This window comes from Ochotona princeps, chromosome 1 (genome assembly GCF_030435755.1).
Source record: "Ochotona princeps isolate mOchPri1 chromosome 1, mOchPri1.hap1, whole genome shotgun sequence".
In the NCBI taxonomy this organism is placed as follows: Eukaryota; Metazoa; Chordata; class Mammalia; order Lagomorpha; family Ochotonidae; genus Ochotona; species Ochotona princeps.
The window spans coordinates 111,145,872-111,162,890 of NC_080832.1; the positions used below are offsets into that span (position 1 = coordinate 111,145,872).

General features: G+C 55.0%; 1 protein-coding gene across 1 annotated transcript; it reads left to right on the plus strand.

The window, feature by feature from the left end:
* Positions 1–1,088: 1,088 nt before the first annotated feature.
* Positions 1,089–16,961, plus strand: BNIP5 (BCL2 interacting protein 5). The gene is made up of 12 exons (XM_058669772.1): positions 1,089–1,242; positions 8,352–8,907; positions 9,429–9,573; positions 10,596–10,701; positions 10,824–11,064; positions 11,897–12,028; positions 12,571–12,629; positions 12,847–13,087; positions 13,768–13,899; positions 14,585–14,649; positions 15,539–15,802; positions 16,534–16,961. Exons 2-12 carry the CDS (start codon positions 8,469–8,471, stop codon positions 16,561–16,563), a joined length of 1,854 nt encoding a protein of 617 aa, XP_058525755.1. The 5' UTR covers positions 1,089–1,242; positions 8,352–8,468; the 3' UTR covers positions 16,564–16,961.
* The last annotated feature ends 58 nt before the right edge of the window (positions 16,962–17,019 follow it).

A 17,019-nucleotide genomic window follows, 5' to 3' on the forward strand; every position in this document is an offset into this window, starting at 1 on the left:
CACCCCTGATCAGCATATTGTCAATGGGGGCAGCTGTGACAGCAATAATGAAAGGCCTTTTGGCTAAAAACATCAACCTCCAAGCTCACATTGATACTACACATTAACTCCGCAGAGGCAGACAATGCCTAAATAGATCACAGAAATCTCAGTGGGGTGGTCTGGTGTCCATGCAAAGGGAGGCGGAGCTGCATTCAGGTGGCTGTAGAAATATCCACCAGAGCCCTGCCAAACAGCGGGGAGTTCCTTGTGGCCCTGCCTGCAATGGAACAATACTCTTCACACCTTCCTGTCTTCCACACCCATCACAAGGACCCCAGCAAGAGAGAGTGAGCTTTGATCCACTGATTCTCTCTCCAGACACCCTCAACTGCTGTGGATGAAGGCAAGAGCTAGCAACTCCTTTGGGGTCTCCCATGTGGGTGGCAGAAATCCAGATAGGTCCTTGGGCCAGTATCTGTTGCTTCCCGGGCATGTTGGCAGGAAGCTGGATTGGAAGTGCAGAACAGCCGGGACTCGCCCAGGCAGCTTGCTATGCAATGCAGACATCCTAAGCGGTGGCTCCAGTGGCTCCACTCTAATGCCTGCCCCTCAGGTTTTAACACTTATGATGGTCTCCCCAAGTTCATGGCTGACTTATCCAGGAGTAGCGGAATTTGGAAACTTTGCTCCTTATCAGCTCTTCCTTGCAAATGTTGTCTGGGTTATGACCTGTATTTTTTTTTTTTTTTTTACATACGTGACCTGTTTCTCTAGACCCATGCATCCACACTGGCCTTCAGAGAGAATGAGGGAAGATGTGGAGATGACGGAACTGTCTCTGGCTTCCTTCCCCAACCCGGGGTTCTTGGAAGGCCTTGTTTTCAATCCCACAAACTAGGCATGAGGCCGTTTGAGAGCTACTTTCTCCCTGGGTTTTGAGTGCAATAAGGAAGTGTCACATGAAACTGTTTTTTTTTTTTTTTTTTTTTCCCCAAGAACAGCTGATCTCTGTACCCAGAAACAGAAAGCAGCCTTGGGTAGGGTGGTGACAGATGGCGGCAGGTGGGCTGGCCCTGTCCCTCGGGATTGGCTACCTGTGAGCTCAGCTCCCGGAAGATATGATATATACAACCACATCTGCTCCTAAAAGGAGCTGCTCCAAAACCCACACTGTTCGCCTCTTGCTGCCCACAAGCAGTGCGACCCACCAGAGCCTGCTGTCCGGAGGCCCCAGCCCAGGAGTGACTTCCAGAGTCTCAGGTTAGTTGTACATTGCCTCCCTCTTTTGGGGTGGGACAGAGTGTTGGCTTACTGGGGTCCTGAAAGAAAACTGAGCCTTGAGCCAGACCCTAAATCCAGTTCCAATTTGGCTCCCAGTTGCTGGGCCTTGCCCAGGCCTCTTTCTCTGATTTCTAAGAAGACAGAGAACAGGGTTCAGCGACATGCTTGCCACTGGCTGTCACTCAAAGAGCTCTGAAGGTGCGTGCACTGCCAAGCTCTGAGCCAAGTCCCAACCTTGCTGATCAGCTGCCACCAGGGGCAGGAAGCTTCTTTTCTGGGTCCTCAGTTTCCTCATGGGCAGAGTCGGGACAGCACTCCACTAGCCTCCTACTGGCTTCCCACAGTGGTGGAGTTGTAGACTTGATGTGGCAGGGCTGTCATTGGCTCCTACAGTTGGATTGGTTTCAAGTCCCTGGGAGTTGTTTCAGGACAGCAAAGCTCATGAAAAGATGCTGCTGGGCTGCTGCTCTCTTGGGGGCAGATTCAGAGGCATGACGGGGGAAAGGGAACTATAATCCATTGCCCTGAGCCATTCCTCAGATGGCATGGCAGTGCCTATGGCCTGGGAGAGAGGATTCAGTGACCGCCCCGATGGGGGGTTAGGGACTTTGGAGTTTCCCATGCCCTAAGCCGGAGTGCCCAGAAGAACCACCATCATGGAGTTTGTTCTTTTGGGTGTCAAGGAGTCCTCAAAAGGTGACCGCCCTGATCTTTTAGAAACTGGGGCCTGGGTGAAGGGTGAGTGTCGAGCATCCAGAGTGGGTGGATAGCCAAATGCTGGCCTGTCACACAGAGCTGAGCCGCCCAGCAGTATCCTGGGTCACTCTGCAGACTTATGTACCTGCGTGATGGTGTTGGGGGCAGTTTGCAGGCAGAACCCATCCAGTACTGCAGAGCTGAACCACTGAAGTCTTCTGCCTGCCTGGACTTCACCCACGTCTCCCCGCCCCCAAGCACCACCGCTAATGGGTATCTATGGCAGTGTGGCCAGTGATGGGTTTGGAAATAACTTGCTTTCAGAGCCACCAAGAGCCCTGAGCAACCAGGAACCAGGTGTAGGGCTGGAGCAGGGCAGACCTTCCCTCAGATGTGGGAGGGATGGCCATTGCCAAGGTCAGCTCAGCCTGTGGGGGATTTTCCTTATGATCCAGGCTGGCCACAGTGGAATGTTCTACTTCCAAGGTAAGAGTTTTGCCACTGCTGCCCCTAATGGAGCCCAGGTCATCGGTCTGCCTGCTAGGATGGTGTCATTAAGAACTCCTGTGTTCAAGCAGGTGGGGGTAGGTTAACTCTAAAAACCTATTTGGGATCCCACAGAGAGGAGGACCTTGCATTGTTCGTATCTAATACCTGGGAGGCAGGTATGCCAGAAGGATGGGTCCAGGGTTGAAGGTACAGGTGAACACTTGTCCCCTGTGCCAGCCCCGCTTGCAGAAGCTAAGGGACCCCCACCTGCTCATCCACCTAGAAGACTCCTTGATGCACCGTATGCGGGGAGGTAAGAGCCACGGATGGAGCCAAACCAGGGCAGGAGACTTGTTATGCTGGAATTATTTTGAGTGTGCCCATGTGCGCTCCAGCCAGCTTTCTGCCCAGGGTTCTGGAGGCTCTACTCTGCAGTCACAATCTTTACCTCTTGAGCACAGGTGTGTCTACCTGGAGAACAAGCCCATGTGTGGTTTTACATGCACAGGCCATGGCCAGGCATATGTGTATATGTGGCTATCTCTGGTAGCACTAACAGCAGATTGACTCCCATGCATGCACATGTCTGTATTTGTAGAAATGCATGGGGGTGGGAGAGGAAAGGCAGGCTCTAGTGTCTGGAGAGGGGAGTTCAAGTCCCATCCCTTGGCCTTTTTGCTGTGGGGACCTCGGGGGGTTGATGTACCACCGGGGGCTATGATTGATTCCCCGTGCTGGCCTCTGCCTCACAGCACATAATCCATGAGGTGATGGGGAGGAAGCAGCGTTTCCTCCATGAGTTGCTTTGTGTCTGTGCATGTATGAGTGTCGTGCCTGTGTTCTGCACACACTAAAGGTCTCCTAGGCCCCGGGGATGCTGTGAGAAACCCTGGTGGCCTGGACCCTCTTTCATGGAACAGACAGGTGGGCAGGTGGCAAGCAGGAAGGCGGTCACCTACTGATTCGGGACAGCAGAAGCACTGGACTTCTGTTTTTACTTTTACAATTTATTTATTTAAAAGTCACAGTTACAGAAAGAGGAGGAGTGACACAGGAGAGATTTTCTATCTGCTGGTTCACTCCCCAAACAGCCACAACAGCCAAGACTGAGCCGGGTCAAAGCCTGGAACCAGAAACTTCTTCCTGGTCTCCCACATGGGTATAGAGACCCAAGGCCTTGACCCCTCCTTTTCTGCTTTTCCCCAGGCCACTAGCATGGAGCTGGTTGGGAACTTGTGTAGCTGGGATACAAACTGGCGTCCATATGGGATGCTGGCACCACATGTGGTGTCTTAGCCTACTACGCCCTGAGACTGGGCAGCAATGTGCTCCTGTGACACACGGCTACAGCTCTCTGTGGCCAGTGGGTCCACATGGGAGAGCCACATGCACTGCCCTCAGTTAGGCCATGTGAGTGTGTCGGCTTCCTGATCTGTGCTTACTTTGCAAGGGATGGGGCAGGGAGGAGAGTGGTGAGGCCAGAGTAGATCCAGGGTAGCCAACTAGGTGCACAGGGCAGAAAGCGACAGAAGAGGTCAGTGTGTAATTCAGAAACAAACCAGACTCAGCCGTGTGCCAAGCTCCCTGCTCAGGGAGTCCTCTGCTGTTGACTGCCCATGTAAAACACGTCATCGTGTGTCAGCCCTTATCACAAGTCCTGGGATCTGCAGCTGCTCAGGGATTTCTGAGCTAGGGTGGACTTTGCCCTGAAATCCAACTGAGTCTTCCTGCCTGAGATGAGGGTGTGCTAGGGCTGGGGAGAGGTATGCCCGACTGCGTGGGTGTCCCTGAGGGGCCAGAAACCTGTGGATACATGTGTGTCTCCGGTACAAAAAGTCAAAGAAGAAAGAGAAAAAGTCTCGTTTTGCTGAATTCTGGCTGAGAAGGAGTGGTGCCCGCAGAAAGTCTGGAAAGCTGTCGCCACATAACACAGGGAGGTCCTCTCGGAGCTTCCTGGGAATGGCAAAGGACACACCATTGGTAGAGACGGGCTCCCCGCAGCCCCTCTGCTCAGTCCCGGCCTAGGATGGGTTGCTCTGGGAGCTGGGCGGAGTTGGTCACAGCAGGACAGTGCCAGCCAGTCTGGCACCTTCAGGGTGAGGACAGAAGGAGGTCTGGGATTTGGGATTAGGACATTTTAGGAGCTCCTCCTGCCTCTGGCAGGCTCTCGGGCAAGGAGGATGCTGTGGCCCACCTGCCTTGCCCTTGCCTCTGGCGGCTGTAGCAGACGCTATGGTTGGCTTTCATCTCCCTCTGAGTGGAAGGGCCCAGTGGGTCAAGTGAAGGTGGTGACCAATCAAGTCACTTTTCTTGAAAAACGTGTTTGCTGATGGAGTTGTGTTGAGGCTCACATTCGGAGCAGCAGGTGTCCCTGGCCCTGTGGCTCCCATCAGCAAGGTTGTTCACGTGACACAGCAGCACCAGCCGTGCCTGTGGCCTCTGAGAGTGGGGTCTCAGGGTTGCCACAGAGCCTACTTTCTCCTTAGCCCAGGGCATGCAGGAGGGCAGATGTCACTGTCACCTTTGAATCTGTTTCCCCTGTATCTCTCCTTCTCTTTCTCTGTCTTCCTTATACTCTCTGGGATCCTGCGCATATAAAATTGCAGTTGTAGATTACAATTAATTTTTAGATATTTACTTACCTGAAAGGCAGTGGTACAGAGAAAAAGAGACCACAGAGTCAGAGAGAGAGAGAGAGAGAGAGAGAGAGAGAGAGATCTTCCATCCTCTGGTTCACTCCCAGATGGCCACAATGGCCGGAATTGGACAGACCCAAGCCAGGAGCCTAGAACTCCATCCAGGTCTTTTACATGGGCATCAGGGGCCCAAGCACTCAGACCATCACCTGCAACCTTCTCGGGTGCATTAGCAGAGAGCTGGACGGGAAATGCTGCAACCAGGATTCAAATCAGTGCTCATGTGGGATGCCATGTCACAGACAGCAGCTTAACCCCCTGTGCCACATGTTTGCCTCTAGACTCTTATTTTTGCCTCTCTTCCAGACACGACAAGGAAATACATTTCAGACTAAGAGACGCAGTTGGTAAAGGCAGGGGATGTTATGGAAAAACATTTACGTCCCCTATCATTGAACCATCTTAGTCAACGCATGAGAAAAACCATAGAGACAGATGAGAGCAGGTGACCCACGAGCTTGACTCCACATGTGCTCCTGGGGCCTCAGGATGGGGATTCACAACCATATTTTGCTTTTTGTTTTACTGTCTGCTAAAGAACCAAGTTTTTCTGGACAGCCTAGGAAAAATTGGAGGGCCATTGCCATGCTGGATCAAAGAGAGGCATCCCCAGGGCACCGCCCATCCCCCGGGCCCTGCGGAAACACCTGGTTCTCTTACCAATTATGGAGTAAGGCACGTGAGTGCTGCTGATGCTCCCGGCGGGGGGGACCTCCTCGAACTGGGACCTCTATTACAGGGAAGCATCGAACCCCGCCCACCGGCTGATCGGTGGCGCCGTCACTCCATGGCCGCCGCGGGGGGTAATCCTTAGGTGAATAGCCAGCAGCTTCCTCCTCAGGAGAAGCGGTAGGGGTCACAAAATTAGGGGCACATGGCGATAGCCTTGAACTGGACAATTTACTAGAGGAACGTTCACCTATTCCTGCCTTCTTTAGCTTTCTTTTAATGTCCCTAATTTCCCGCTTTAAGAAAGCCTTCTCCTCATCCCTAATTTTCCACTTTAAGAAAACCTTCTCCTCATCTCTTTTGTCCTCACTCTCTTCCGAGGAAGAGGCCTCACTTTCCTCTAAAGAAGAGGCCTCACTCTCCTGTAAAGAAGAGGCCTCACTCGGGGTGGCCTCACTCGAGGTGGCCTCACTTGAGGTGGCCTCACTTGAGGTGGCCTCACTGGAGGCTTCCACGGACCGTAGAACCTCCCTCCCCTGGATTTCTTCAAAAGTAGTCTGTACCTCTCTTAGCTGTTTCTTAACTTTCATTTTATCAGTAAATAATGAATCACAGACTAAGCGCCACAAGGAAAAGTTGGCAATGGGGAAATTATCTGGGTCTTTTTGTAAGCAGGATTGTAAATTGGCCTTAACCTGTTCCCAATCGGGGATACTCAAGTTGCCTGAAACAATAAACCAAGGACTACTAGATTGAATGGCTCTAACAAAATTTCTAATCATCCTAGTTTTAACTGGAGTCCTCAGTTGATGTAGAAGTTGTTCAAGCTCAGTGGCCAATTTATCCTGGGAGAAGGCAGAACCCATTTTGTTGTCCTTTTCGCAGGATAAATTAAACACCAAGACCTAACTATACTTCAAAATAAATCTAAAACCTGACTATACTTCAAAATAAATCTAAACCCTAACTAAATTTCAAAATAAAACTAAAACCTGACTTTATATCAAAATAAAACTCCCTCTCCTACCAGTTTAGGAGAGACTTCCAATACGTCCCATTTATCTGAATCAGCTGGCCAGCCTCCCGGGACGACCCTTCACCGTATCCTCTCTTTCTCGATCTCGGTGGAACCTCCATTTGTTGGCAACGCCCGTGTCGCCGTCACCGCGTACCCCGAGACGAGCGGAGGGGCTAGGGTTACAGACAGACAACACACAAGACAACACAAGACAACACGCAGTGGGTCACTCTTGTACACAGAATGCCAACTTTATTTGGGGTCCACCTGCATCTTATAGTCTGCTTAGCCCCTCCCAGTATTATCCCAATGTTCAAGCAACACCTAAGCCCCCCTGGGGCATCTTAACAAAAGGGAAGTAAGGAAGAGGGAACTTGCAGTCAAGCCAGGGGCTAAATGCATTAGGCCAAGATTTCCCACTGTGTTACCTCTTAGAAACAAGCTAAGCTGTGGAGTTAACCCTTGGGAGACCGGGGCCCACATGGACCCTGTTGTGGGCAAGGCTAGTGAGCGGGAAGGGGTCTCAGAGCACCACGGAGGATGCTAACACACTCCTGCATCACCACACAGTGAAGGGAGGGCCAGAAGGGCACTCACCAGCTGTGAACAGGGAGGGCTTCCAGGGGAAGGTGGCATTTGAACACATCCCTGGCCTATGAGAGAAGAATGTTCTAGAAACAGAGACTGACTAGCAGGCCAGGAGGTGGAGCGGGACTGAGTCACAGCAAGTGAGCGATGCGGAGTGGGTGAATGAAGGGCACAGGAGAGGCAACTCCAGGTGGGTTGTGTGTGGCCACGGCCAGTGTGAGCTGTGAGTGGGAAGGACATTGCTGGAGTAGGAGGCAGGAGGCATGGTGGGAGGTGCTAAAGAGAGGGGTTCCTGGGCAGGAGGGCCAGGAGACAGCAGGCAAAGCAGTGAGACGAGCTGCAGCTGCAGGTGGGCATTGAAAGCGACATCGGAGGCGGCTCTGCAGGTGGGGCAGCTGTGTATGCGGCAGAAAGAAACAAGTCAGGACACACGACTTTTCGGCTCAAGGAGATGTAGAGTGTGGCATGTCCCAAGCTGTGTCATGAAATGCTCACAGCATCCCATGGGATGCCCAGAACAGGGGTTGGACACAGTACCTGTGAGGACACAGGGCTAGCCAAGGTGCCTGAGCACCACAGGGTGAGGATGGGGCTGACTTCATCAGCTCCTGGTGGCTGCAGTGACAAAATTGCACATCTGTAGTGGCGGGACAATGAGAAAGTCGCCATACAGTTCTAGGAGGGATCCCATGTTCACTTCAGCCTCATGGGACTGAACCTTCCATGTGGTCAGGGAGGGCAAGATTTCTTCTGGGGGGCTCTGGAGGGGTAGTTGGGAGGTGTGAGCACTACCTCTCTCCTCTGGCAATGGGAACAATGATACCTCTTCACCGGGGTCCCCATGACGGGGGGACAGGTCTGTCAGTTGCACACAGGGACTGGCCTCAAGTCGTGTGTCTCTCTCCTGAGCCCACTGTCTGCTTTGCTTGCAGCCCACGGAGAACCAGAGGCAGTCACAGACACCCGCCTTGGACAGGAGAGTACCTACCCCGGAAAGACTGCAGGACCTCCGCAGGGACTCTGAGTCGTGCCACTGCCAGTGCTTCTCCATGAGCTCAGTTCCCCGCAGAAGTGCGCTCCGTCAGACTGCCAGCATCGGCACCAGCTGTCCTGTGGGGACCACAGCACTGCCTCCAGAGGAGATGGGGGATGGTCTCTACAGTGAGCAGAGGCCCCCACGGGACACCAAGAAGGACAAAGCCCCAAGGTGGGCCCAGCAGCAGTGGCTAAAGATGCTGCTAAACTTCTTGCTGCGGATGGGCCCCGAGGAGCCCAAAGAGAAGACCAGCAGGCTGCCGAAGGAAAAGGAGGGTCACCCCCAGGCCTCGGAGCCCCCCGGGGCAGCAGGGGAGCCAACCATCAGGAGGAAAACCCCAGATAGGAAATCCAGCCCTGAGAGACACAATGCTGAGAAAACCACCAGGACTCAAAACGTCGAGGCTGGAGGCCCCGAGGCAGGGCGGACAGGGCTGGGCCCTGCTCACGGAGGTAAGCCGGCAGCACCTGCCTGGGTCCAGGCAACTCTGAGCTTGCCCCCTCAGACCTCTCAACAGACGGGACAGGGAGAGGGGGACAGCTGGGGAGAGAGGCACTGTGACTGTTCTCAGCAGCAGAGCTGAGAGCATGGGGTCAAACTGCTGGCAGGCTCACCCATCTCCAGGGGTGTGGCCTGGGGACAGCGACAGGACAGGCTCAGAGACAGGGGAAGGAACGGAGGGGAGAAAGCCCTCCCTGCTCCATCCCACCATCCGCATGTGGCTGCCGGGGCACTCGCTGCAGAATTTGAGCCTAGGCTTGGCACCATCAAGAATGAACCTTGAGCAAGAGGGCTGGCCCCTGCACTTGGGGCTCGGGCAGTGAGAAGGATGCCTGAGTTGGGACAACCTCTTCTTGGATCCCAGCTTGGGCAATGCCCACCATGCTGGGGGCACAATGCCATCTGCTCATGCAGGTCAGGACAAAGCCCCCAGCATCCCCACACACCTTACCTTCTGTGGTCTGGATTCCAGGTAGGGACAATTCCCATCTCCACCAGTCCTTGCTCACTGAGGGAGAAGGTGCTGGAGTCGTGGAAGCCACAGGTTCCCGGCAGGAAGAGGAGCTCGCGAAGCTTGACCGTGAGTCCTTGTCCCAGGGGTGGGGGCTGGTCCCCAGATGAGCCAACCGCTGGGAACAGTCGCTGAGCCTCGGCACTGGCTGTCGGAACGGGCACACTTCGTTGGATGCTGTGGCCGCACTGACATCTCTTGGGGGTCCCAGAAGGGCGTCTTAGGGTTTGAAGAGACCATTGGCCACTGCTCCTGTCTTTTTGTGGTCATGGGACTTTTAAAGTCAGTCTCCCTCAATGTGTTTTACTTTGGAACATATATGGCAGTGTGGCCAGAATCATTCGAGGGGTCCTGGTGTATCAGTCCTTGTCACATTTCATGTGTGTGTGCACCAAGGGTTACTAAGGAGCTCATGGGGGGGGGGTCTGTGAATTATGGAGTGAGGGAAGTACAGACTTCCAATTTCTTGTACGCCAATAAGTTGAACATTTAATTCCTTCTTCCCAGGAAGCCCCTTGTGTGGGTATGATTTGAGCGTAGAAACACCTTAGAATAAGCCAGAGTGGATGTTACATGTGAGAGGGAGGAGGGCGGGCAGTGAGGGGTGGAGAGAACTTGAGGAATTGCCTTTGCTTCTCTCGGCGTGAGCAGATCTGCTGGCCTCGGCCCTGGAGCAGGGTGGCTGGCGTGTCGCAGGATACTGCTCCATTTTGTGTGGCTCCTTCTGGAAAACTCTGAAATGTGGTACCTTGCCTGCTGACACCCTCTGACCTCCACTCGAGTTAGGCTGGCTGTCCGCCATGCCCCACCCCACAAGTTTGCCGACTGGAGAGTCAGCCCTGGCTTTGCTGACGAAGCCAAGACAGGATGAACCATACCTCAGAAAGGAAAGAGGTGAAGTCCCAGAGACGCCGAGAAACCCACCTTTGGTCACACAGCTTGCCAGACTCTTGCCAGGCCATGAAACATGGCAGACACAAGCCACACCTTGGGAAGGCTAGCTGCAGTGAGGGGGGCATCGAACCCCACACTTTTACATAGGCTCCTACCCTTATGGGCCTCCCTGCTTCCCCTGGCCTTGGGAGCTGCCAGAGAAGACCTTGCCTGAGCGAGGGGGTGAGGCCCAAGGCTGTCATCCCACAGAGTGACAGGCCTGCGGTCTCTTGCAGAGGACACGGCCATCCAGATGATTGTGGAGCTGCTCAAGAGAGTGGGGGACCAGTGGGAAGAAGAGGTGAGCAGCGCTTGTGGGCAAGCCCCTCGGACCCCTACCTTTCTCTCACCCTACACCGGGCCCTGGCTGCCCCTTGAAGGGCTTTTCCCAGGTGAGCCCTGACCCAGCTTCTCTCCCCACAGCGGCTGAAAGTCCCTCAAGCACAGGCTGCCCTGCAGACCCTGGCCGCCACTCCCAGGAAGCAAGCCCATGAGAGGAAGTCTACCCTCAAGAGAGCCTTCTCTCTCCGGAAGTCAGGCTCTGGGGCACCCAGGGGAGGCAGGCCTGCACACAGCCCCAGCACTGAGGCCCGGCCGCCCAGGAGGCCCGGCTTTCTGCCCCTGTGCATGGGTGGCCACCGGCCCTCCATCCCCAGCAATCCTGGTGAGCAGGCTCGCGGGTCACCGTGGCTGGAACTTGCTCCTTGCATGTTTGCGATGGTTCCTGAGCCACAAAGGGGAGGATTGGGGAGGAAAGGACAGATAGCCATGGCTCTGCTGTCCCTGGTCTAAGACCCGAGCTCTCAACAATCTCAGCTTTGCACCCCCGGCCTCAGCCCTCTGCCAGGGACATGTGTGCATGAGGGAGCTGGGGCTGGAGAGACGGGAGCCTGGGGATCGCGGCCATATTCCCCCCATTTTCCCCCACTCATGTCTCAGTTCCCCTGATTGTGAAAGACATTTCCCACTGTGTCTGTATCTGAACCAGTTTTACATTGATCGGCCCATCTCACAGGTGGGAAAACTGAACCATAGGGAGGTGTCCCAGGCCATGTGGCTCATCAGAGACAGCAGAGCCAGAGGCAGACAGGATCAACCAACTTCTTCCAGGGTGCGGGGGGGGGGGGGCAATGACAGGCTATGCTGGCAAAGGAGGAGACCACGTCAGCCACCACAGTCGGTCCCCAGTGATGGGGTTTAGGTCACCACTGGGGATTCTGGCCACGATCCACTCCACTTCATGTCATGGAACCAGGCACCTGTTTCTCACCTTGTGACGAAACCAGGGAGTGGTGGGGGAGGGGGAGGAGTGCACAGAGTCCCCAGAAGGCAGCTCTCCAAAAGTGGAACTGCACAGGGAACTTGGTTGGGCCAGCGCCTGGCTCAGTGGCAGCCCAGCAAGACCTTGGTGAGACCTGGCAGTGGCTGCCGCTGCGGTCTGCACTGGCTCGTCCTCATGCCAACCCTGGTACCCACTGCTTCATTTCGTTTCTTAGGCCTAGAAGAACCCGAAGCCCAGGAGGCCGGGTTTGCAGATGGCGGAGGTCCCAGTCCGTCTACCGTCCCCCTCCCAGCAGGACACCAGGGACCTGGGGAGGTGCTGCAGCTGGACAGAGCCTTGGAATCCAGTCAGTACCCCCACCTCTTAGACACCACTGAAAACAGAGGGCCTGGCTCTTCCACTGTCCCCACCTTCCCCCAAGAGCCACGGGCTGGGGAGGCAACGTGGGGTCCAGCTCATGGTCATCCCCCCACCCCCAGTGTTTCTGTGACAGTTTATTCTGAACCAGACGTGAGGCTGGCACGGGGCCTTCTCTGTCGTCTGGACTCGAATCCGATCTCTGACTCCTGGTTGCTGTGTGAACTTGGGCAGGTTGGCTCCATCCCTGGTCTCAGCTTCCTTGTCTGTGAAATGGGATAGTGACTGTCCCTCCTTAGGACTGCTGGAGGTGCTAATGAGCCAATGCCTGTGGAGCAGTTAGAGTGCACCTGCCACAGCCGCCCCCTACGGCCCTGGAGGCAGGGGCTTCAGCCCAGGCCCTGCTGGGTGACCACACACACGGAGCCAGCCCTGGCTCCTTGGAAAGGGTTGGAGCCTGGGAGCTTTGTCCCAGGACTGCAGATGGACTTGCAAACACTGTGGCTGAGCCAGCACGCTGGTCTTTTTCAGAAGAATTCATCCGGAAGATCACTGCCCTCCTCCACAATGCCGAGGGGCAGGTGGCAGAGGTGAGAGGCGCCTGACCCGCCCCACCCAGACACCCCTCCCCGCCCTTGCCGGAGCCCAGCTAGGTTCCCTGGGGTCCTGCCTGGGGTCCTATCTAGCACCTATCCTTCTGCTCGTCCAGTCCTTTGCATCCTCCAGCCTGAAACCCACGCTTCCCCCAGCTCCCCAGCAGTCTCCAGGTCACAGGTCCTGCCTCAATCTCTTCTCCCTTCCCCACAGCAGCATCAAGTCTGCAAGGCACAGGCGCCTGCAGAAAATCCGGTGCCACCCTGCAGGAAGAAATGCCACGAGAGAAAGTCCAGCTTCAAGCAGGTCTTTCCTCAGAAAAGGCACTGCTCCAAGGAGCCCAAGAGAGTGGGGCCCACGGTGACTGCCAACCCAGACCCTCGGCCGCCCAAGAGGCCTGGCTTTCTGCCGCTGTGCGTGGGCGGCCAGCGGCCCTCCTTCTCTGACAGCCTGGGTGAGGAGGCGGGGCGTTGCCATAGTGACAGGGCTGGGGACGGCAGGCCCTGTGGCTCAGTCTTGACCTCTGCCTGCTGCGGGTGAAGTAGAGCCAACGAGGCGGGTAGCAAGAGAGGGTCAGGCTGCAAGCATTGTCCACCCGTCACCACACGTGCCCTGACCCCGTTCCCACGCAAGTGGTGTGGTGTGGGTGCCCTTGTGAAGCAGACATGGGCATCAGGACCCATTAGCAGGCTAGCAGGAACTCAAAGCCTCATGTCGGAGGTTTTGTGTGTTTTTCTAAGATTGTGGTTGCCCTGATATTTGTGGCATTTCAGGTCTTTACCACCTTCACAAACAACATGTAACCGGCTCACAACCTCCTGTGACTCCCAATAGGCAGATGGATAAAGTGAGGTTCACACAGGCTTGGCGAGGTTTACAGAGTTAGAGGGGAAAGTGGTTCCCCCAGTGCTCCTGTGTACTGCCTTACTGCAGGTGGGTGGGAGGCAGAGGGAGCTGCTGGGTGAGTGGGAGGTTTCTGGGTAGCCAAAGACCCCTCTGCATGGGGCCTGGGCACCAAGATTCCTCCCCTGCTGGCGCTGCCCTCAGCAGCAGCTTGGTAGGGGAGAACTCAGCTCTACACGATTCAGCTCTCAGACCAGCAACAAACGCTCACCAACCTTTGTTTGTGGGCAGACCCAGAAGGTTCTGAGTCCCAGGGGCTCTCACCGACGGAGGGTCTCCAGCTGGCCTCTCAGAAGCGGCCCCCACAGGCCGGAAGTCAGAAGGCAGAAGGAGGACGAACTTCAGACGCTGAATGTGGATCTAGTGAGTATCATCTTGCTCTGTCCCTTGAGGCTTCTGGATGCTTCTCTGTGGGAAGCTTCTGTGATGGCAGCTGGCAGAACCTCCAGGAGACTCTAGAATAGGACCAGGGAGGGCCAGGGTGGTGGTGGGCAGGGGAGGCTGGGCCTGACCTTTGGACTGGAGCTGTCAGAGTAGAGTTGCCAAGGCAGGATCTTTCCTGGGTAGTTGGCAGCTGCCCATTGTCTGGGCTTTGGCACAATGGGGGTGGTGATGATCTCTGGAGGTGATGACATGTTGGCTGACAAGCTGGGCGTGTGTAGCAGGAGGAGGGCCCCATGGGTAGTGTCTGCAGAGTTCCACAGCCTAGATATTTCTGCTGGCCCCATTGCCAAGTGCCGGAGATGCCTTCCAGGCAGCCTACAGATTGCCTGGGTATTTATAAGGCAGTCCATACACGCTGCCCCAGCCCAGCACTTGCTCACCACTCAGGTAGATGGACCCATTCTGGCATGTTGTCACCTGATGTGTGGAGGCCTCAGGATTCCCGTTGGCCAGTGGGAAGCTGCGTGTGGCTTTGACTTAGCTGATGTCATTCACTGCTCTCCTTTACTGAAGGGATATGAGGTTGCTGCACTTTGTCGTTGGGGAGGAACTGGGGGTCGCTCTACTCATGGGTGCTTAACCGCCCATCCTTCTTTGCCCTCAGAGGATCTCATCATCCAGGAGCTGGTGGCCCTGCTCCAAGTGCTGGATGGCCAGCTAGGGAAGCAGGTGAGCGCTGCAGCCTCCACCCCGACCCTGCTGCTGGAACCTCATCTAGCCACACCTGATGCCTGAGCACAGCTGTCTGCATTGCATTTCTGTGTGAAACCCCCTTGCCCCACTCCCAGTTTCCCCTTTGGCACAATCAGGATTGAGGATTTGCCTCACCCAGTGAGCTTGGTGTATGCCCAGAGAATGCCAGGCACCTGGCACATAAAGCAAACGCTAGTTTCAAATTACATAATGTTCACACACACACGCACTGAGCCTGCAGGTAAAGGGGAGGAGCTGTGTTAACCATACAGCCCGGCTCCCACCCGCTAACACCTGAGTCTTTTTGCCTAGCATCCTCTGACCACCAACAACCAATATGGTGGGCAGAGTCATCCCTTTCCTCAACCCAGAAAGACCCCTGCCTACCAGCTCCCTCACCCTAGGTGGGTGGAACTGCAAGGTGGGTGCTCTGTGCTGGCTCCCAAAGTGTCCCTAGGTGAGTCAGCACCTGGTTGAAACCCTGGGCCAGCTGCCTCCCTGTCCTTTGTCCCCAATCTCTGTTCTTCCATCAGTAGTTGCTGGGGGCACTTAATAAGCAATCTACCCTTGCCCAGTCCTTGTCTCTGGGGCAAGCCCACCTGGCACAACTGGGTATTTGGAGGATCTTGCTGGAGGAAGCTACGAGAGGCATTCAGCCCTACCAGCTCACTGCATTCCCTGGGGTAGATGATGCCTGCTGCTACCTCCATTTCATAGGTGACTTGTTGGTCCTCGAGGCAGCAGCAGGGGAATTTAACCAAGGGTGCCCATCCCAGGGACTCTCAGGCACCTAACCAAGCTGCAGGGACATGGGGCCAGGAGACTCTGCCAGCACCTCCAAGGTGGTCCTCCTCTCTGCTTCCAGATCAGGCGGCACCCCAGCTTCAAGATGTTTTTTTATGAGTTCCCAGACTCCTCCCTCCAGAAGCTGGTGACCACCCTGCGCAGCCAGGAGGCACACTCCCTTGATCCATGCAGGAACCCCACAGGGAGACCCTACCCATTTGCCTTGGGCCTGCCTGACAAATTTGCTGGAGATCACAGCCACGCCAGCTGCAGGCTCATGGGCTCTATGGGACACTATCGCCGGCGCAGTTATTCCCACTTGCCACACTCGGAAGCCGAACTGGTAAGAGAACATGGACAGACCATGGCGACAAGGGAGGGTGTGACCACAGGCCAACAGGCAGGGACCATCTCCAAGGTGACCTCCTCGCTGGGCCTTTCTGAGACCCAATTCCCAGCCACAAAGACCCTTTTCTTATCTGAAACTTCACTGATTTCATCCATATTTTTTTTTACCAATAATTAGCATCTTCTTTATTTGACTGATCTCTTACGTGTATGTATGATTTCATATTTTTGGATGTCATAGAATATCAGAGTGGCTAGTAACTAGGGAACTTCCAAAAGTTTGTGGAAACAGAATTGAAAGATGGATTGATTCTGGTGCATTCTGTGAGCCACATGTACTCCTACTGTTTCAAGCTTGTTATTTCCTGGGCTTTGCTCTGTGGCTCCAGACCATGGTACTATGTAACCAGCAAACACAATGAGGTCGTTAATCTGTCTCCTGGGTTTGGTGGCTTAGTAGAGTTATGATGACAATTTTCCAGCAGGTGGCAGCATGGTGCCTTGGAAAGGGAGCAGCTTTTTGTGTTGAGGTAGATGAGAAGGCTCTGGGTTCTGTGAGCTTGGAAGGCTTTCAGCAAGTGGTGGAACCTGGAGGTACCGAGATAGGATGGACAGGAAGTGGTGCAGGAGCCCAGGCCCAGAGGTGGTAGCAGGTGGATGGTGTGAGCGGGAGAGAGTAGGCAGGTCCACAAATTGTTGGTTAAGACTTTCTCATTCTCCTCCCAGAACGTCACCAGTCTTCAGAGTCCAGATTGAGAGCTGCACCAACTCACACCTGTGTTCCCCTGAGCTGGCCCGGGGTCTGCAGCGCAAGCCAGGGCCCCCCCTAGGCTTCTTCCTGCTGTTGCAATCCCATGGTTCCTGGAGAGAGCTGAAACCCAGGGCTGTGTACCCACACAACCATCAGAGACTCTGCAGGGCTGCCTTCTGAGGAGCTACACGCGGACGCTGTGCTGGGGAAGCCAGCGTGGGCCTGGGGGCTAGAGGACCAGGGCTCCACTTGCTCCACCTGCTGTTGGACCCTGTCTGTGATGCCCTGCCCTTTTAAGGTCTTGGATTTCAGGCCATCATGTGGATTTGTCTAAATTGATACTGTTCCTGGTTGTCAGTTTTTAATGGATCTTGGTTATAAACATAGTTTTGGGTTTACTCCCTAGCTGGAATATCTATGTGCATTTGCATAGACACGCAAAAGCCCTGTTTCTTCCCTCC

Coding starts and splice junctions, on each gene's coding strand:
- BNIP5 (XM_058669772.1), top strand. CDS start 8,469: ATGAGCTCAGTTCCCCGCAGAAGTGCGCTCCGTCAGACTGCCAGCATC. Junction 8,908..9,428: donor GCTGGGCCCTGCTCACGGAG/GTAAGCCGGCAG, acceptor TCTGGATTCCAG/GTAGGGACAATTCCCATCTC. Junction 13,088..13,767: donor CTCCTTCTCTGACAGCCTGG/GTGAGGAGGCGG, acceptor GTTTGTGGGCAG/ACCCAGAAGGTTCTGAGTCC.